This window comes from Cervus elaphus, chromosome 15 (genome assembly GCF_910594005.1).
Source record: "Cervus elaphus chromosome 15, mCerEla1.1, whole genome shotgun sequence".
NCBI lineage: Eukaryota > Metazoa > Chordata > Mammalia > Artiodactyla > Cervidae > Cervus > Cervus elaphus.
Genome location: NC_057829.1, coordinates 5,528,767 through 5,551,051, shown reverse-complemented (window position 1 = coordinate 5,551,051; position 22,285 = coordinate 5,528,767). Strand labels below are relative to the sequence as shown.

At 38.1% G+C, this 22,285-nt stretch overlaps 1 protein-coding gene across 3 annotated transcripts in view; it reads right to left on the bottom strand.

The window, feature by feature from the left end:
- ERO1B (endoplasmic reticulum oxidoreductase 1 beta) overlaps positions 1–22,285 on the bottom strand; it is a 65,777-nt gene that overhangs the window by 24,580 nt on the left and 18,912 nt on the right. For all 3 annotated transcript variants that reach the window (XM_043925666.1, XM_043925667.1, XM_043925668.1), the window contains exons 3-6: positions 20,090–20,173; positions 14,398–14,439; positions 12,946–13,028; positions 1,916–1,989 (exon numbers count right to left, since the gene is read on the bottom strand). In XM_043925666.1, the coding sequence (XP_043781601.1) occupies positions 1,916–1,989; positions 12,946–13,028; positions 14,398–14,439; positions 20,090–20,173 (283 nt within the window). The remainder of the gene's footprint in view (positions 1–1,915; positions 1,990–12,945; positions 13,029–14,397; positions 14,440–20,089; positions 20,174–22,285) is intronic.

Here is a 22,285-nt window from a genome sequence, read left to right as displayed (position 1 = left end):
TGGAGAATCCCATGGACAGAGGAGCCTGGTGAGCTACAGTGTGTGGGTTCACAAAGAGTCGGACATGATTGAGTAACTACTACTACCATATGAACCAACTACTCCAATCAACAGATATTTATTGGAAATGAACCATAGCCAGGCAGTGTTCTAGACACTAGGGACACAGTTATGAACAAAAAGACAAAGTCCTTGCCCTCAAGTGGCTCACAGTCTAGCTGAAGACAGACAATAAACAGTTAACTAACGTCTCACACATAGTTCTTAGTGCTCTGAGAGCAGGCAGCAATGCAGAGACAGAGGGAAAGTGGTTGCTCTTTTATGACAGCAGCTTCTCTAAAGAAGTGACATCTGAGCAGAGACTGAGGCAAAGGAAGCAGCAACTCACGCATAAAAACAATAACAAAAAAATAAAAAAATAGAGAGGGGTAGGGAGAGCAGCCTGCCTACCTTAAACCACTTAATTATTTAAAAACCTACTATTTGATCTATACGGATCGTCTTCCTTTCAAATAAGAACAAAGCCAAAAACAAATCAGCAGATAACAGGGGTGTTTGGCTATATTCCAATACACTGGCGTGAACATTCTTTAGATTTTTTGCTTTAATCTAATGATTTAGATTATTGAAATAACAATGACACCAAAGCTACTCTGATGGTATTTTTTTTTAATTGTAGGTGAAAAAATCTTTGGGACACACATGAATATTACTACCCAGAAGAAGTGGTAATCCAACTAGTAGCATGGTTTCACATGTTTAAGACCTACACAGACTATAAAAACTACCAGTTATTTTAATTATGTAATCCTAAAATTTTTTAAAGATGATTTTATGTAGGTAGCCATGTGAGTGCTTACCCAGGTATAGTGACTTGCTTTGATGAAACCTTTGCCAATTCTAAATATCACAACAGGGATATTTTATGAATTTAACTATCACTATATCCAAAAAAACTGTTCAGATTTCTTAACAATTTCCTTGCTGAAACCATATAAACTGTGGTAATAACACTTCCTCTCCCAGTGTCTCCTCAATTTACTATAATACTGGAGAAGTGCCCTGTAAGTATCCCATTACAGACTGTATTAACAGCACAATTCTACATATGAATCTTTTAAAAATGTTTAGAAAGTGGACCACTTTAGATGCTTTAAAAATTCAGAAGAACTTCTGCTGCCTGTTAATTATGCATGCTTGAACCTCAAATCCTTTTCCACTGAAAAAAATATAACAATACCAAGGTAAAAGGTAAAGAGAAGCCGAATGAATTGTGCTAAGCCTACGCAACACAATTATTGGGAGTATTCTCCTGTAGACAAAAGATCTGGAGACACATCAATTATCTTCTGCTGAAAGAAATGGTAGTTACTATTGAACCGTGACGGCCTGGCTTTATTCCATTCCAAACAGGGCTGTGGGGATCAAGTTAGAGTCCTCTCCAATATTGGAAGGTGTCTTTATGTTAGTTTGTTGAGACTTCCAACTAATTTCATTGTGAACATTTCTATAATATGGTTGCAGACCTACAACTAAGTGGCTTGAATTAAAGGTCCATAGGAGATGGGGGTGTCATAATGGAAAGAAGACATGTGTGGGAATGAGATCTAGGATTGAATCCTGACTCAGCTCTTGCTACTGTGTGATCTTGGGCAAGTTTTAGTCTTTTTGAGACTCAGTTTCCTCAGATATAAAATAATACACACCTATCAGTGTAGTCGTAAAGCTAAGAAATGATGAATTTAAGGCACTTAGTACAAGGCCTGGAATACCAGTTCTTAATAAATACTATAATAAGATCCACATACAACATCCTGTGTATTAAAGCTATAACTTTGACTGTATTTTCACTGATTTGAGTATCTTAAAAGGGATAAAGTTAAAATAATGTAATTACAATAGTTTATTTTATTACCATCAAGTTCACAAAAGTGATCCTGTGAATCATCATATCTTGCCCAGTCAATGAAAGCTTCTTTGCTTTGATTACTAGGGGAAGGAGGAATAAAAGAGAAAAAGGATTAAATTTGGAGTTGAGAAGTTTGACACTGTATTCTAGTGTATTAAAAATAGATAATCTGAGATCACTTCTTCATTAATTAGATGGCATTACAAATTCAGTTAGTGGTCACATGAAGCAATGATTAAAACAAGTGATATAAAAGACAGAGATATTAATTTCCATGAGTGATTTTTACTTTTTAACTATATTAAAACTATTTTAGGCCTAGTTCAATGATGATTACTTAGACCAGAAAACTAATTTACAAATACATACAAGATTCAATTAAATACAAAACTCAAGCTGGTCTTTTCAGTTGACTTAGAAATGAGGTAAACATGTATTATTTTTTCCTAAGTAGGAATTAAATTAACTTTCAAGATTCTTTTAATTTAAATTGCTTCTGTACTTATATTATATTCAAAAATACTAAAAAAAAAATGCATTTCTAGGATCTTCCATCCAACACCCCTTAGTAACATCAATGTCACTTTTATCACACTGTATTATTCATTTTACACATTACCTCACATTTAACAAAATCTATGACAAGATTTCTGTCCATGAGAACTGATAAAGGAACAACTACACTCAAAATAAACCCTGGCCTATATTTCCTTTAATAGATATTCAGATCTTCTCTATCTTAAATACACAGTGGCAGCATATATAAAAGAAGTATTATTACCCTTCTTTACTCACTACACAAAAAGAAAAAAAAAAGACAAAAAAATTATGTACTAAGTATAAATCAGGTATTCCTAAATGTGGTACTGTCATAGCCAATAATTTATTTTGCATTTGAGAAGCTGCTGCATAGCGTAACCAATGTATGACGTATATAAGGCTGTCTGCACTACAACCACCTTACCAATAAAAATCTCCAATTTAATTTACCATGGAATTTTCTCCTATGGGAATATATAATTAAATAAAAGTTAATAAAAAAATTTATACCATAAGTGACTCAGTTGAAATATATGATGCCATAAAACAAAAATGCCTAAGTTCCAGTTACAACTAAAATGATAACTATAGTCATGTTTAATCAGATAAGTCTTCTCCTGAAAATAGTAAGGAACAAAGCAATTTTGATATAAATGCCTATTTTCTTATTAGCAATATGACTAACTTAGAGGAACTTTTAGGACCTTTATTTGACGAGGTTTGCTAATTGTTTCATCTAACCCTTCCTTAAAGCCATGGTAGCAGAAAAGGTATGGAATGCTAATCTAATGCTAATAGAGCTGGCCCAGTTTGGTTTCAAAATGAGTTGGAAGGAAATTTAGAGACCATCTAGTCCAGCTTTTCTAAAAAGTCAGCTTGAAGATCAATGCCACAGTACTTACAGAAGAATTTCTTGGGCTTAACCTAGGGCTTCGTATCAAGATGCTGCTGTGAGTTAAAGTAGTCATCTTTAAAGTGGGAAATGGGCAGGAAGGGATGGGATGGAGGGATTACACAGGGGCATGAGAAGACTTTGGGGAGTGTAGGTATAATTATCTTGCTTGTGCTGATTTTTGTGAGTGTACACTTGTCAAAACATCACATTGTACATTTTGAATAGGTATAGTGTATTGTATGTCAATTACACTTCTATAAAGCACTACTGGTAGTCAAAGAAGTTATGGGATGAAGAATTCCTGTACAGTACTACTAGCAGCAATATATTTTGGTACAGTCATTTTGGAAAACCACCTGGCAGTTCTTAATTCCCTGGTGGCTCAGTGGTAAAAAAAAATCTGCCTGCCAATGCAGGCAATGCAGGTTCAAAGATTCCTCTGTGGAAGGAAATGGCAATCTACTCCAGTATTCTTGCCTGGGAAATGCCATGGACAGGGAAGCCTGGCAAGCTATAGTCCGTGGGGTCACAAAAGGATTGGACACGACTCAGTGACTAAACAATTTCCTGTAGGTATACTTCTCCACAGGAATGCATACAAATGTATGACCAAATAGCTACCTAAATGTTTTGTGAAATGGCCAAAACATCCAGCATATTATTCAACATAATGTTGCATAAAATAAGCCAGATACAAAAGAAGATACACTGTATTATTCTACTTATATAAGTTGGCAAAACTAATCTTTGCTAATATAACTCAAAATCATGGTTAACTCTGGAAAGTGATAATGGCTATGAAAGTACATAAGGTGATCTCCTGGGTGCAAGTATCTTGTTCTGGATGGTGGCTAATGGAGTTGGTCCACTCTGTAAAATTAAATTGACTTTTATACTTAGGCTTGTATACTTTATTATATGTGTGCTAAACTTAAAAGTTAAAAAAATTAATAACTATGGTTCAACAACAAAAATCTGTAAGTGAAATCAAAAGACAAGCCCTAACATCCCATATAACCAACAAAGAAATATTATCAGATTATATGAAGAGTGTCTACAAATTAATTTAGAAATGTACCCTTTCCCCAAAGGAGAGAAAAATAGCAAGGAATATGAACAGGTCATTTACCTCAAAAATCTTATGATTACTTAAGGCCCAGTCCCTGGATCACTTGTCTATTTATAATTTCTCCTTGGTAATCTCACTCAGGTTTATGGTTTTTAAATATCACATAGTCACTGAATCACTCCCACATTTTCTCTCCAGTCCAGACCTCTCCCCTGAAATTGAGACTTGTATATCTGCCTGCTTGACATCTCCATAGGCAGTTCAAACTTAACTAGTACAAGGTCGAACTAAAATTTCCCATCAAACTTGCTTCCCTTGTAGATGTCTGCAGTGCAGCAAATGCAGCTTCATTTTCTCAGTTCCAAATCTTGTAATTATTCACAGCTCCTATCTGTTTTCATATACTACATTCAATCCTTCAGCAAATACTATCAGCTCTACCTTCAAAATCTACTCTGAATCTGACCACCTCTCACTGTTTCCACTGCTATCAGGTCAGGTCACTTGCTCAGTCGTGTCAGACTATTTGCAACCCCATGGACTGCAGCATGCCAGGGTTCCTGTCCATCACCAACTCCCAGAGCTTACTCAAACTCATGACCACAGAGTCAGTGATGCCATCCAACCATTTCATCCTCTGTTGTCCCCTTCTCCTCCCACCTTCAATCTTTCCCAGCATCAGGGTCTTTTCCAATGAGTCAGTTCTTCACATTAGGTGGCTAGAGTATTGGAGTTTCAGCTTCAGCATCAGTCCCCCCAGTGAATATTCAGGACTGATCTCCTTTAGGATGGACTGGTTGGATCTCTTTGCAGTCCAAGGGACTCTCAAGAGTCTTCTCCAACTCCACAGTTCAAAAGCATCAATTCTTCAGTGCTCAGCTTTCTTTATAGTCCAACTCTCACATCCATACATGACTACTGGAAAAACCACAGCTTTGAGTATACAGACTTTCATCGGTGAAGTAATGCCCCTACTTTTTAATATGCTGTCTAGGTTTATCATAGCATTTCCTCCAAGGAGCAAGTGTCTTTTAATTTCATGGCTGCAGTTACCATAGTCCAACTCTCACATCTATACATACTACTGGAAAAACCATAGCTTTCACTAGAAGGACCTTTGTTGGCAAAGTAATGTCTCTGCTTTTTAATATGCTGCCTAGGTTGGTCATATCTTTTTTCCCAAGGAGCAAGCGTCTTTTATTTTCATGGCTGCAGTCACCATCTGCAGTGATTTTGGAGTCCCCAAAAATAAAGTCTGTCACTGTTTCCATTATTTCCCCACCTATCTGCCATGAAGTGATGGGACCAGATGCCATGATCTTTTCTGAATGTTGAGCTTTAAGCCAACTTTTCACTCTCCTCTTTCACTTTCATCGGGAGGCTCTTCTTCTTCGCTTTCTGCCGTAAGGGTGGTATCATCTGCATATCTGAGGTTATTGATATTTCTCATGGCAATCAGATTCCAGCTTGGGCTTCATCCAGCCTGGCATTTTGCATGATATACTCTGCATATAAGTTAAATAAGCAGGGTGACAATGTACAACCTTGACGTACTCCTTTTCCTATTTGGAACCAGTCTGTTGTTCCATGTCCAGTTCTAACTGTTGCTTCCTGACCTGCAAACAGATTTCTCAGGAGGCAGGTCAAGTGGTCTGGTAGTCCCATCTCTTGAAGAATTCTCCAGAGTTTGTTGTGATCCACACAGTCAAAGGCTTTGGTGTAGTCTATAAAGCTGAAATATGTTTTCCTGGAACTCTTTTGTTTTTTTGATGATCCAACGGATGTTGGCAAGTTGATCCCTGGTTCCTCTGCCTTTTCTAAACCCAGCTTGAACATCTGGAAGTTCTCAGTGCATGTATTGTTGAAGCTTCGCTTGTAGAATTTTGAGCATTACTTTGCTAGCGTGTGAGATGAGTGCAATTGTGCGGTAGTTTGAACGTTCTTTGGCACTGCCGCCTTTCCTTTGGGATTGGAATGAAAACTGACCTTTTCCAGTCCTGCGGCCACTGCTGAGTTTTCCAAACTTGCTTTCATATTGAGTGCAGCACTTTCACAGCATCATCTTTTAGGGTTTGAAATAGCTCAACTAGAATTACATCACTTCCACTAGCTTTGTTCATAGTGATGCTTCCTGAGGCCCACTTGACTTCACATTCCAGGATGTCTGGCTCTAGGTGAGTGATCACACCACTGTGCTTATCTGGGTCATTAAGATCTTTTTTGAATACTTCTTCTGTGTATTCTTGCCACCTCTTCTTAATATCTTCTGCTTCTGTTAGGTCCATACCATTTCTGTCCTTTATTGAGTCCATCTTTGCATGAAATGTTCCCTTGGTATCACAATTTTCTTGAAGAGATCTCTAGTCTTTCCCATTCTATTGCTTTCCTCTATCTCTTTGCACTGATCATTGAGGAAGGCTTTCTTATCTCTTCACGCTATTCTTTGGAACTCTGCTTTCACATGGGTATACCTTTTCTTTCCTCCTTTGCCTTTTGCTTCTCTTCTTTTCTCAGCTATTTGTAAGGCCTCCTCAGACAACCATTTTGCCTTTTTGCATTTCTTTTTCTTGGGGATGGTCTTGACCCCTGCTTCCGATACAGTGTCATGAACCTCTGTCCATAGTTCTTCAGGCACTCTGTCTATCAGATCTAATCCCTTGAATCTATTTGTCTCTTCCACTGCATAATCGGAAGGGATCTGATTTAAGTCATACCTGAATGGTCTAGTGGTTTTCCCTACTTTCTTCAATTTCAGTCTGAATTTGGCAATAAGAAGTTCATGATCTGAGCCACAGTCAATGCCTGGTCTCATTTTTGCTGACTATATAGAGCTTCTCCATCTTTGGCTGTGAAGAATATAATCAATCTGATTTCGGTATTGACCCTCTGGTGATGTCCATGTGTACTCTTCTCTTGTGTTGTTGGAAGAGGGTGTTTGCTATGACCAGTGCGTTCTCTTGGCAAAATTCTGTTAGCATTTGCCCTGCTTCATTTTGTACTTAAAGGTCAAACTTGCCTGTTACTCCAGGTATTTCTTGATTTCCTACTTTTGCACTCCAGTCCCCTATAATGAAAAGGACATCTTTTTTGGGTGTTAGTTCTAGAAGGTCTTGTAAGTCTTTATAGAACTGTTCAACTTCAGCTTCTTCAGCATTAGTGGTTGAGGCAGAGACTTGGATTACTATGATATTGAATGGCTTGCCTTGGAAACAAACAGAGATCATTCTGTCATTTTTGAGATTGCACCCAAGTACTGCACTTTGGACTCTCTTGTTGACTATGATGGCTACTCCATTTCTTCTAAGGGATTGTTGCCCACAGAAGTAGGTATAATGATCATCTGAGTTAAATTCACCCATTCCAGTCCATTTTAGTTCACTAATTCCTAAAATGTCAATGTTCACTCTTGCCATCTCCTGTTTGACCACTTTCAATTTACCTTGATTCATGGACCTAACATTCCAGGTTCCTACGCAGTATTGTTCCTTACAGCATCGGACTTGACTTCCATCACCTGTGACATCCACAACTGGGCATTGTTTTCGCTTTGGCTCCATCCCTTCATTCTTCCTGGTGTTATTTCTCCACTCTTCTCCAGTAGTATACTGGGCACCTACCGACCTGGGGAGTTCATCTTTCAGTGTCATATCTTTTTGCCTTTTCATACTGTTCATGGGGTTCTCAAGGCAAGAATACTGAAGTGGTTTGCCACTGCCTTCTCCAGTGGACCACGTTTTGTGAGACCTCTCCATGATGACCCATCTCTCTTGGGTAGTCCTACACATCATGGCTCATAGTTTCACTGAGTTAGACAGATTATGGTCTATGTGATCAGTTTGATTAGTTTTCTGTGATTTGTGGTTTTTATTCTGTCTGCCCTCTGATGGATAAGGATAAGAGGCTTATGGAAGCTTCCTGATGGGAGAGACTGACTATGGGGTAAACTGGGTCTTTTTCTGCTGATGGGTCATGCTCAGTAAATCTTTAATCCAATTATCTGTTGATGGGCGGGGCTGTGTTCCCTCCCTCTTGTTTGACCTGGGACCAAACTATGGTGGAGGTAATGAGGATAATGGTGACCTCCTTCAAAAGGTCCCATGCGTGCGGTCCCAGGAATGCAGTGCCACACTCAGTGCCCCTGACCCTGTAGCAGGCTACCACCAACCCACACCTCCACCAGAGACTCCTGGACACTCATAGGCAAGTCTGGGTCAGTCTCTGGTGGAGCCACTGCTTTCTCCTGGGTTCAGGTGCACACAAGGTTTTGTTTGTGCCCTCCAAGAGTCTGTTCCCCCAGTCCTGTATTAAGTTCTGTAATCAAATCCCTTTGCTACACTCAATATGCCAGCAAATTTGGAAAACTCAGCAGGAGTCACAGGACTGGAAAACATCAGTTTTCATTCCAATCCCAAAGAAAGGCAATGCCAAAGAATGCTCAAACTACCACACAATTGCACTCATGTCACAACCTAGTAAAGGAATACTCAAAATTCTCCAAGCCAGGCTTCAACAGTTCGTGAACCGTGAACTTCCAGATGTTCAAGCTGGTTTTAGGAAAGGCAGAGGAACCAGAGATCAAATTGCCAACATCCGCTGGATCATCGAAAAAGCAAGAGAGTTCCAGAAAAATATCTACTTCTGCTTTATTGACTATGCCAAAGCCTTTGACTGTGTGGATCACAACAAACTGTGGACAATTCTGAAAGAGACAGGAATACCAGACCACCTGACCTGCCTCCTGAGAAATCAGTATGCAGGTCAGGAAGCAACAGTTAGAATTGGACATAGAACAATAGACTGGTTTCAAATAGGAAAAGGAGTAGGTCAAGGCTGTATATTGTCACCCTGCTTATTTAACTTATATGCAGAGTACATGATGAGAAACGCTGGGCTGGATGAAGCACAAGCTGTAATCAAGAATCCTGGGAGAAATATCAATAACCTTAAATACGCAGATGACACCACCCTTATGGTAGAAAGCAAAGAACTAAAGAGCCTTTTGAGGAAAGTGAAAGAGGAAAGTGAAAAAGTTTGACTTAAAGCTCAACATTCAGAAAAGATCATGGCATCTGGTCCCATCACTTCATGGCAAATAGATGGGGAAACAATAGAAAAAGTGGCAGACTTTATTTTTGGGGACTCCAAAATCACTGCAGATGGTGACTGCAGCCATGAAATTAAACGACTCTTGCTCCTTGGAAGGAAAGTTATGACCAACATAGACAGCATATTAAAAAGCAGAGATACTACTTTGCCAACAAAGGTCCATCTAGTCAAGGCTATGGTTTTTCCAGTAGTCATATATGGACGTGAGAGTTGGACTATAAAGAAAGCTGAGAGCTGAAGAATTAATGTTTTTGAACTGTGGTGTTGGAGAAGACTCTTGGAGAGTCCCTTGGACTGCAAGGAGATTCAACCAGTCCATCGTAAAGGAAATCAGTCCTGGATATTCATTGAAGGACTGATATTGAAGCTGAAACTCCAATACTTTGGCCACCTGATGCGAAGAACTGATTCATTTGAAGAGACCCTGATGCTGGGAAAGATTAAAGGCGGGAGGAGAAGGGGATGACAGAAGATGAGATGGTTGGATGGCATGACCGGCTCAATGGACATGAGGTTGAGTAAACTCCGGGAGTTGGTGATGGACAAGGAGTCTTGTGCTGCAGTCTGTGGGGTGGCAAAGAGTCAGACATGGACTGAGCGCCTGAACTGACTGAACTGAATCAAATCCCACTACTCTCCAAATTCCCTGGGGATTCTACTGCTATCACTCCAGTCTAAACTAAACCACCATCATGTCTTAGCAGGATACTACTATAACTATACAACCAGGCTTCCAAAAACCTGGCTCCGCCAAACCCACTCTCTCAAAATCCTCCAGTAATTTTTCATTCCACTCAGTTTGAAATCAATATTCATAGTTAAGTGTCTTCAAGACTCTATGAGATCTCCACCCTACCCTGCCCTTGGCCACTCCTCCCCCAGCCCCTTTTGATCTTATCTTCTTCTATTTTGTTCTTGTTCACTGTACTCTAGCCACACTGGCCATGTGATTCCTCAAGAAGTCAAGGAACACTCCAACCTCAGGGCCTTTTACTAACCATTATGCATGCCTGGAGTACTCATCTCCCCCACCCACCAACCCCAACACCACCACCCCCTCCCCTGCAGCCATATTATCATGACTCATGCCTTCAAGAGCACTTTGTCTGTTATCACTCTGGTCTTCTTGGACTATTTATTTATCTACTGCTGCACCTCGAGGCATGTGGGATCTTAGTTCCCTGACCAGGGATCAAAAGTGGGCTCCCTGTATTGGAAGGCAGACTCTTAACCACTGGACCACCAATTTAAAACAGTGCAAGCACCTTCACTCCAAGCACCTTCACTCCAAGCCCTCTCTCAGTCTTCCCTGCATTATTTTCTCCCTGGCACTCATCATCATTTGACTTACTTCTCATTGACTTTACTTGTTATAAGCTGTACATGGGCAGGAATCTGTTTCTCATGTACACTGCTATATCCCTAGGATAGTGCCTGGCATTCATTTGTTGAATGAATAAGAAACTCAAATGCCCAATAAACAGAGGGAAAAAATGCCCAAACTCACTGGTAATCAAAAAAATATAAATTAAACAAAAATGAGAAATGAGATACTATTTCACAGTTAAACATTATCAATTTTTGTCAAAGATGTGGACAACAAAACAAGTTCTTGGTGTTGGAGGCAACACACAGCCACATAAGTATTTTAGAAAGCCATTAGGCAATATCAAGAACAGCTAAGCAACTATATGCCAAGAAACATTTAAAAAAAAAAAAGAGCAGTTGTAAGAGGGCAGTCCTAAGATTCAACAATTTCACTTCTGGTGTATATTAAAAAAATTATCAAGGATGATCAAAGTGGCATAATTCGTAAAAGTAAAAAATTTGTAATAGCAACAATTTGTAAAAGTAAAAAATGTTCATCAGTAGGGGAATACCATATTTTACTTGTCTATTGCCCACTGATGAACATTGGGCTTCCCTGACAGCTTTCCCTCGGTTGGTAAAGCATCCACCTGCAATGCAGGGGACCCCAGTTTGATTCCTAGGTCAGGAAGATCCACTGGAGAAGGGATAGGCTACCCACTCCAGTATCCTGGCCTAGAGAATTCTATGGACTGTAGATAGTCCCGGGGGTCCCAAAGAGTTAGACATGACTGAGTGACTTTCACTTTCACTTTATATGATGAAAACCATTCATGAGCTAAGAGAAAGAGGCAAATCTCTGAGTTTTAACATGGATATATCTAGAAAGCAAAATGTGCAGTGTAAAAAGAAAGTTTCAGAATGTTATTTAACACATAATTTACATAAAGGAAAAATAAAATCTTCTACACAAACTACATCTATGTATCTACATATAGTTTATATTAAAAACTAAAAACAAAAATATGGACTACATATACACCAAATTCATTTACTTCTGAGAAAAAAGGGAAGAAAACAGGTACTGAGAAAGAAACATGTGGAATTTCAAATTTGTCTTTGACATTCTTCTCAAAAACATAGTAGACAACATTAACACTTAATTCATTTGGAGTAGTGGATATATGGGTGTTTATTATACCATCATTTCTACTTTTCTACATTAGAATTTTCATCAGTAAATCAGATACATAAAACTGCTAACTTTATTAAGTCTTTAACATTTATAGTACACAACTACATATCTAAACAAGAAAAATCATTTCTAGAATACTGCTCAGTCATTTTATACTGCATTATCTGAGACCACTTGCAAATTATTTATGTTGGCCTTCAAAAGCAGGTTTGTACTTAGAGCAAATAAAGAAAAGTCAACAGAAAAAAAAATTATGAATTGTAACAGTTATGTTAATAGAAACCTTTAATAGTCAAAATGCAACATATAGATTGAATTACCATTTTTACTTTTAATTGGAGGATAATTATAATATTGTGATGATTTCTGCCACACATCAACATGAATCAGTCACAGGTATACGTATGTCCCTCCCTCCTAGACCTCCCTCCCCATCCCAACCCTCCAGGTTGTCAGAGAGCACTGGCTTTAGGAATATAGCAAATCCCCACTGTCTATCTATTTTATATATGGTAATACATATGTTTCAGTGCTACTCTCTTAAATCATCTCACCCTCCCCTTCCTGCAATGAATTGCTATTTTAAAAAAACTTAGATATTCAAGTTTCTTTTCCTATAATAATCATAAAGAATGACCCATAAACCCTGTTAGCTGATAAACTGCCTTTTTTAATAGTCTTTTTTAATAGTCATTATTGTCATTGTTGATGACAATATAGTCATTATTGATGACAGAAATTTAAGAACAAATTAAACAAGAAGAAGGAAAGCTATCATGCAATGTAGGATAAAGAGTAACTTCTTCCTTTTAAAAATTAGTTGAAACTAGTATTTAATCAAAATCACAAGAAAAATAAAAGATTTCTAATGCAAATAAATTAAACAAGAGAATATTTTCTTAACACTACTAAAATAAATTTACCTTAATGTGCTGTTAATTGCTCCCAGTTTACTAGCTTGCTCACAGTCTTCTAATTCTTTGGTATTATTTGCCACTTTTGAATACTGAAAGGAAGTTCATAATAAGTAAGTTTAGTGATTATTATTATCTTTATTTCATTTTCCATTGGCAGAAGAGTCAATTTGTCAATGATAATATATACTAAATATAGATACATCTTATCATCAAAATCCCTAACATACAGAAGAAATACAAATGAAAATATGTCACAAATTTCCACCTAATAAGTAAGCAAAGACATTAAAAATATAGCAGTTTGCATTGGTATGTTGGTGATGATGTGAACTGAGAAGACCCTCTTGGGAAAGTAACAACATTTATGTAGAGCTGCAAATATGAATAAATCCTTGAGCCAGCAGTCCTACAGCTGCATCTATATCCAGAGCAACATTTAAAAACAAGAATCACTCTAGAAAATTATTTGGTACTCTCTCATAATGTTGAGATATGCATACCCTTTGGCCCAGCAATCTTACTTCTAAATATAGACCTAAAGAAACTCTTACATATGTGCACAATTCGACGAAAGACAAAGATGCCAGTGCGTCATTGTTTGTAATAGCAAAAACCTGAAAACAATTGAAATGTCTATCAACAGAGGAATGGCTAGTCACACAATTATACAAATATCTATACAACTGAGTATTTTACAGCTACTAAAATTAACAAAATCTACATATATCAGCAGAGACAAAATGTTAAAAGTCAATACTGAGTAAAACTATTAAGTAAAGAATGTTTTTAACTTGAAGAAACACAAAATATAAATTTATTTTAAAGTTTCAAAAATTTCAAGTAAAAGCTCTATATCTTACTTGTAGATACGTGTGTAATACATCATAAAAAGTATCACAGAAGGATACACGACAACTTCAGCAAAGTGACTAGCTCTAAGGAGGGAGGAAATATTATTATATAATGGGACTTGGGACAGAGTTCAGAAGGGATTTCAATTATCTTTATACTATTTATTTTAGATCTGAAACAAAAATACATAAAAAAGGGTGAGCACAAAAGACTGCAAATGATAGAGAGTATAAGAACAAAATGGAGAGCAAATGCATTAGGAAGCAGAGAGAGGGTATGATTATCTTGTTGAAAAAGAAGAGTAAAAACACATGCCTGATAAAACACCTGCTGATTAGGTAAACTGACACTGTAGTTATGTTTTATAGTTCTTCTAGAAGTTCTAAAAACAGAACTAAAGTATTTCAAAAGATGCTATATAATTTAATTGTAAGAATATATTACACCTCATGACTTGCTACAAAATTAGGGATTTGGGATTTTCAGGCAAAAATGTGTCTGTTCTCAGCTAACCATATCATGGTTCTCTTTTGCAACCACATCAACCAGTAGGGGGCAAGTTTCACTACGTAAAGCAGAAATATTTAATGAAGAAAAGTGACTTACCTTATTAGAATTCCCAGCTTTAATTCCAACTGGAATTTTACTCTTAAAAGAACAACAATAAAAATTTAGAAAATGATCTTTCTATTTCTTGAGATTTTTTTCACAGATTATGAATGCCATTATCCTAATTCAAAAACTGTTTTAGTCCACGAGGAGAAAATATACATTCATTCAAATTCTATTTTCATACTACCTCTTGAGATGAAAGGTAAAGAACTACCCCAATGTACAGGCTTGTAAATCATAGTACAGAAAACTGAAAGACAAAGGTTGTCATAATCAGCTCTAATAACTCTCAACGCAGTAAATAATAGTTTATATAATTTTTAGGTTCAAAAAGACCCTAGCAAAATCACTTTTTCCATAAACTTTCTTTCCACAGAAACTTCTTAAAAATTCAAAATTATTTGAAATTTATTATGTTCAATTAAAAGTTTTGCTCAAAGTTGACATTTAAAGTTTAGATAATTTTGAATTAATACTAAAAAGCAAGAGTAAGTTCTTTGACAGAACTGTGGTTGGCAAGGGGGAGGGTGTGGGGGAGGGAAGGATTGGCAGTTTGGGGTTAGGAGATAAAAACTACTGTATGTAGGATGGATAAACAACAAGGCCCTACTGTATAGCATAGGGAACTAAATTCAGCATCCTGTGAAAAAACAAAATGGGAAAAAATATTAAAAAGTATTATATGTATAACTGAGTAACTTTGCTATACAGCAGAAATTATCAACATTGTGAACATGATGTAATGTCTAAACAACAAAATCAACCACACTTCAATAATTTTTTTTTAAAGAGTAAGCTCTTTGGTTCATGATTAACCTAAAGGTTTACCAATGTAAGAACTGCATCAGTGTTAAGAACTGTATATAGGTCTATCTTTTCTGTAAAACCAATAATTCATTTCAAGCATAAATAAATCTATGAATCATTACAACTGGTTTATCAAGCACAATCTTAAACAAAAATCATATCTGAAAGCAGACAGTCTCGGGTTGATCCTCGGATCATACCAGGGGACTGATTTCCAACATCTGAATCTATGGATTAACAAATTAATAGCAAATTACCTATTAAAACTTTTTCATGTTTCATAGATAAAACTTAATCAAATTTTCAGAATAAATATTTTTCTGTCAGGCTGAAGAATGTAAGTAACAATAATGATAAAAAATTTTTCCCCAATGAACAAAGAGATCATGTAGTAAAACATTACTTGCTGCCAACATTTTATAATTTCAGTGTCTTCTAGCACCACTAACAGAGGGCAGAAGAGAGAAAACTATAAAACTCAAGCCAAATATAACAGTTACAGTTATCAGACCCTGAATTTAAAGTATGAAATACTTATCAAAAGTGCCCTCTCACTGTTGTCTTCTACTCACATAATATGCTAAAATAAAAGTGTACTTGCAGCTTTTTAAAAGGTTTGATGCTAAATGCAGTAACTTGTGACTTAAGTGAATCTTAATACAGGCTATTGAGAAATATTGGGATAGGCACCACAGATGATAGTCATGTATAACATAAAAATCACAAAAGGGAATGCAATGACAAATGTAAAGCTAATAACTAAAATCAAACATGAAATAAACCTCGCCATTGCCACTAACAATATGAAGCAGTAGGCAAATTACAAAATTAACTGAGCCTCATGATTAAATTAGACTTCAAATTATAGAATGCAAATTGCAACTCCATATCATGACAAGTTCGGGTTCAATATGAAATGCCTACTAAATCCTCCCCCAAAGAGAGAGAAATACAAACATCCTCACATTAGTTAAAAGAACCAACATAAAGGGATAGTTTTTATCTCCAGAAAGAAATGAAAGAAGATGGCATTGGGAAGGGAAGAGACAAATTTTTAAATACTTGTGTTAGATTTCTTATGTTGGGGATTTACATGCAAATAAACACTTTCACTTATTTTTGTTAGAAATTTAAGACTACAAGACAGAGGAGGAGAAATACTGTATGACATCCTTTATATGTGGAATCTAAAAAAAATGATACAAATGAACTTACAAAATAGAAAGACTCACAGACTTAAGAGAAGGAACTTATGGGGGTAGGGCAGAGGGAAGAGACAGGGAGTTTGGGCTGGACATGTACACACTGCTGTATTTAGAACGGATAACCAAGGACCTACTGTACAGCACATGGAACTCTGTTCAGTGTTACGTGGCAGCCTGGATGGAAGGCGTGTTTGAAAGAGAATGGATACATGTATATGCATGGTGAGTCTCTTCACCGTTCACCTGCAACTATCACACCATTGTTAATTGGCTATACCCCAGTACAAAATAAAAAGTTAAAAAAAAAAGAAATCTAAGACTACAGAGGATAAGCCACTGTAGACAAAAAGAAACTGATATTTTAACATAAAAACAACTTAGAAACATGTACTGTGCAAAGTAACTCTTACAGCTCAGCAATAAAACAGCAACTCAATTTAAAAATGGGCAACATATTTGAACAGACATGCTTTTGATGAATACATACAAATGGCTAATAAGCACTGCAAAGATGCCTGATATCAGGGAAATGCAAATCAAAAGCAAAATGAGATGCCATTTGTAAGGACGGCTAAAATAAAACATAATACAGAGAACTTCCCTGGTGGCACAGTGGATAGCAATCTGCCTGCCAATGCAGCAGACATGGGTTCAATTCCTGGTCTGGGAAGATTCCACATGCTTCCACATGCTGCAGAACAACTAAGTCCACAGGCCACAACTACTGAGCCTGTGTGCCGAAACTACTGAAGCCCACACACCTAGAGCCTGTGCTCCATAACAAGAGAAGTCATGGCTTCCAAGCCTGTGCACCACAATGAAGAATAGCCCCCACTTGCCGCAACTAGAGAAAGCCCATGCCAAAAAAAAAAAAGATAAGACAGCAATAAGTGTTGACAAGTATGCATAGAAACTGGAACCATCACACATTGCTAGAGTCCATGTAAAATGATGCAGCCATAATCGTTAACAGTTTGGCAATTCCTCAAGAGTTAAAGTTACTACATGATCTAGCACTTTCACTCCAAAGTATACTTAAGGGAACTGAAAAACATATGTACACACAAATATCTGTGCCTGGATATTTATTCATTATTCATAGTAGCCAAAAAGTGGAAACAATCCAAATGTCCATCAACTAATAAATAAACAAGATGAGGTATACCCATACAATGGAATATTACTCAGCAATGGGATGAAGTACTGATACACACTATAGCATGGATGGACCTTCAAAACATTATGCTAAGCAAAAGAAACCAGTCACAAATGATCACATACGGTATGATTTTATTTACATGAAGTGTCCATAATAAGCAAATTCATAGAGACAGAATGGATTAGTGGTTTCCAGCAGGAGAGAGTAGGAAACAGGGAATGACTGCTCATGGATAGTGGTTTCTTTCTGGGGTAGTGAAATGTATTACAACTAGACAGTGATGACTGTTGTGCAATTCTGTAATATACTAAAACTCACTGAATTGTGTACTTTAGAATGAGTGAATTCTATGGTAGGTGAATTATGTCTGAATAAAGCTGTTATTAAAAACCATAATGATAGTAATGATATTAAAATAATAATTCAAGTTCATATTGACATAAACATACAATAAATAAAGGAAAAGTTCTTTATGCAGTAGAATGTCAACTAATGTAGAAGAAATGGAATCAGAAAAATCACTATCAGACAATCATCATATAAATAATTCAGGCAAGAATCATGAGTGGATGCTAAAACCACGATGGTAAAAATACAATAAAAAAACTGGATGTTTTCATAGTTTCAAAAAATGTTTCCCAGTTTACCATGAAGAAATACAGCCATACAAGCCCAATCATGTAATCATGATGATGTAATGTGCCTCCCAACAGGACACTGAGAAGGACACAACATCCCTTCTATGCTGTACTGTCCAAAGTGCATGACCTGAATGCAATCATGAGAAAAGGCCAGAAAAAACCAAAATAAGAGGTAGTCTCAAAATAACTGGTGTATTTTAAGGAAAGGAGGAAGGGAAAAAGGAAAGGAGGGAGGGAAGGGGTTTGTTAAAGAGACAACAAAAGAGAAAGGAACACTGAAGGACTATTCCAGATTAAAGAAGATTAAAGAGATATGACATCCAAATGCAAGGTATGATTCTGGGTCAGAAACTTAGCTGTTATTGTTGCTATTTCTGTAAAAGCACATGATTAAGTCAGCTGGTGATCTGTGATTAAAGTCTATAGACGTTCAGTTCAGTTCAGTCGCTCAGTCGTGTCCGACTCTTTGCGACCCCGTGAATCACAGCTATAGACATTAGTATTACATAAATATTAATTTCCTGATTTTGTTAATTACACTGTGGTTAATAATCTTGTTTTTTAAGAAATACACACTGAAGTATTTAAGGATAAAAGATCATGTTGGTAACATATCTAAATGGTTCAAAAAATAATAATATTAATATATACATATAGATAGAAGAAAGGAAACTTGGTCAACATTTAACATTTGGGGAAATATGGATAAAAAGTATATGGGAATTGTTTGTACTATTCTTGCAACTTTTCTGTAGGTCTGAAATTATTTCAAACTGAAGAGTTAAAACATTTTATTCTTAAAGGAAAACGTAAATAATTTTTAAAAGAAATTTTCCCTTTAGAAAGGACATTGGTTCAGATGTTTTTTCCTGTTTGTAAGGCAAAAACTAGACTAACTGATTTTAGGTAATAGAACAAAAAAAGTAAAATGAAAATACAGCTTATAACTAATTACTGTCAAAAGTGAGAGTGAAGTCGCTCAGTCGCGTCCGACTATTTGCGACCCCTATGGACTGTAGCCCACCAGGCTCCTCTGTCCATGGGATTTTCCCAGCAAGAAACTGTCAAAGAGGAATATAATTAATAATGCTAGATGTCAAAAATTAAAGTCTGAACTGTAGCATTCCCCTACTAATAAGTACAGCCCTTTTTCCTCCCAGTGTAACAAGACCAAGTGAAGACCTAATTCCAAGCTTTCAATTTCCCAACTTTTTGCACTCTAATTCCTACTCTAAATTTGAAATTTAAGGTCCAGTAGCATTTTCTTGGAGAAGGCAATGGCACCCCACTCCAGTACTCTTGCCTGGAAAATTCCATGGACGGAGGAGCCTGGTAGGCTGCAGTCCATGGGGTCCCTAAGAGTCGGACACGACTGAGCGACTTCACTTTCACTTTTCACTTTCACACATTGGAGAAGGAAGTGGCAACCCACTCCAGCGTTCTTGCCTGGAGAATCCCAGGGAGAGGGGAGCCTGGTGCGCTGCCATCTATGGGGTCGCACAGGGTCGGACACGACTGAAGTGACTTAGCAGCAGCATTTTCTTTGCCCGTGAAACAAGATGCAGATTTAATAAAGCATGAAATAACAGTCAACTGTAGATCCTGTCCTAGAATAGGCCTCCATTTTAGAATCAGACTCTAGTTCTACATCTAGTCACCAACATCACTGGATACATGAGTGTCTTCAAACGCATTTTGGTGGCAAGTACAGACTAAATCTTCCATAACCTGGTTAAAAAGAAGAAAGCTGAGGGCATGTGAATCTGATGCCAAGTCCAAACGCTTTGACATAAGCCTGAAATGTAGAGTTCATGCCTATCTAAAAGCCCAAGACAAAGCATTTCTTTTCTTGATTTTTAAAAAATTTATTTTACCTCAGGGCAAGGTTCCACATGACAGTCTTTTATTGAACAATGGCCATCTTCTGCCCAGAAAGGACACGGTCGCTTCAGGTTAACCTTGAGAGAAAGAATGAATGAGCATCAGTCCAACATGTGTCACAGTCTTACAGTGCTAAGTGTCACTGTGCTGGGCACCAGGGACCTGGTGGTGAAGGAAAAGCATCCCACCCTGTGGCATTTGTGCAGTTCAGAAGGTAAAACCACTCAAGTTTTTCAGACATCCAAGGTCTAATATAAATTTTTATAAATAAATGCTATTAGTCCTCTGACACTTCAAAAAGGAATGAAGTCCAAGCATACTGCTCATCTGAAGAACCTGGAAAGCATTACAGGACCACTCTATAATGTCTCCCATCTCCTTACCATCACCCACTGGCCAGGTTCTCCCAGGCACCCACTCCCCTAATAGACGTGCACTGAGCACCCATTCTGCACCAGGCTTGTGTAGGCTCCAGAGGCAGAAAAAGCACACCCTCCCTGCAGCTTATAGTCTCCTGGGGGAACCAGGAATCACCTATTTGAGTGTTTACTTAATTACAAATTCTGGCAAGTACTACAAAGGAAAATCCAGAGTTCTGTGATGGAAAATATCAGGGCTGGTGGCTGGAGGCATCTGAGGAGGTGGTGTCTTAGTTAGTGGAAATGTGTGTATGGAAAGGTAACAGGACTGGGGACAGTTCTGGGAATTGAGAAGCTGACTTAGTTTCACTGACTTTTAGAGGGGAAGGCAGGGAGTGTCAGGGAATGAGGGAGAGATAGGCAAGACTATGCAGGACATGTCAGCAGGGACAAACTCTGGTTTTCATATTCTAAACTTAACGGGAAGGCACTAATTCAATAGGACCTCCATGTGGATTGCTCAAGCCAAAACTCAAAGCTTTATTCTTATTTCTGCCCTTTTCTTTATCCCCTGAAAACAATTCATTGTTCACTTTTCACCATCTCTTCTGTCACCACCTAGCCCTGTCCTGACTACTGCAAGTCTTCCTGCATCTACTGCTATCTAGTCTCTAACACAGTAGCTACAATCAGCTCTTTGAAACACAATTCAGAGCATACCAAGGCCTGCTCAAAACCGTCCCACAGCTTCCCATCACCTTTAGAGTAAACCCACAGGCCCTCATTCGCCTGGCCTCCTACCACCTCTCTGACCTGTCTCCTCCCACAGACCTCCAGGTGCAATGGCCTTCTGGCTGGGAACACACCAAGTTCCTCCCTGTCTCAGGGCCTTTTCAGTGGCTCCTCCAGATCTTTTATGGCTCAATCCCCTCACCTCCTTCAGGGTTCTCTCAAAGATCACCTCTGCAGAGAGACCTTTCTGACCAGACTCCCTAAAGTAGTGTCCAGTATGCACCCTACACACTGTATCATTATAGCATTTATCACTACCTGAATATTATCTACTTATTGTCTGAACCCCTCACTGTAAGGACAGGGATTTTACCTGGTTCATTATTTTACCCCAGTATCTACAACACAAAATAGACACCTCAATAAAATAAATGTGAGGTGAGGTAAGCCATACCCAGATCAGCTGGCACCCTTGGAAACTGCAGGTGCCCCTGAGCTGCTGGCTTGTAAATCTAGCTCCTCCCTGACACCTCCACAGGACAGGCACAGGCATCTCAAATGTACTAAGACACCCCAAACTGTGCTCTGCCCTGTAGTAATTCTTGCCATCTCAGTAAATACCAACTCCATTATTCTAGTTCTTCAGACCAAAATCCTGGATCACCCTAACTCTTCTCTCACCCCACACAGATACCTCTGAAAATCAGGTCAGGTCAAAATCCAAGTCCAATTCAGTGGCTGAGAGCCCCTCCCACAGGCTGATTCCCTAGCTGCCTGCCCCTTGCGCACTGGCCTCCTCCTGCTGTTCCTCAGATACATGAAGCACACCATGGTCCCTGAGCCTTGACGCTTGTTCCTTAGGTAGCCAGAAGGCTTGCTTTCTCATTCCCTTGAGGGTTGCTCCAATGGTACTTTCTCAGTTTGCTGTTTTACATTGCTACATTTTAGGCTAATCTGTTACACAGTGATAGATAACTAATACAAAATGCAAGGCGTAGGCTGTGCACACACTGTAACAGGCTGCTCAGGGTACCCTTCAGGAAGAAAGGGCCTCTACCCCAGGCCTGGAAATGTCGCAGGCAGCCAACCTTGGCTACC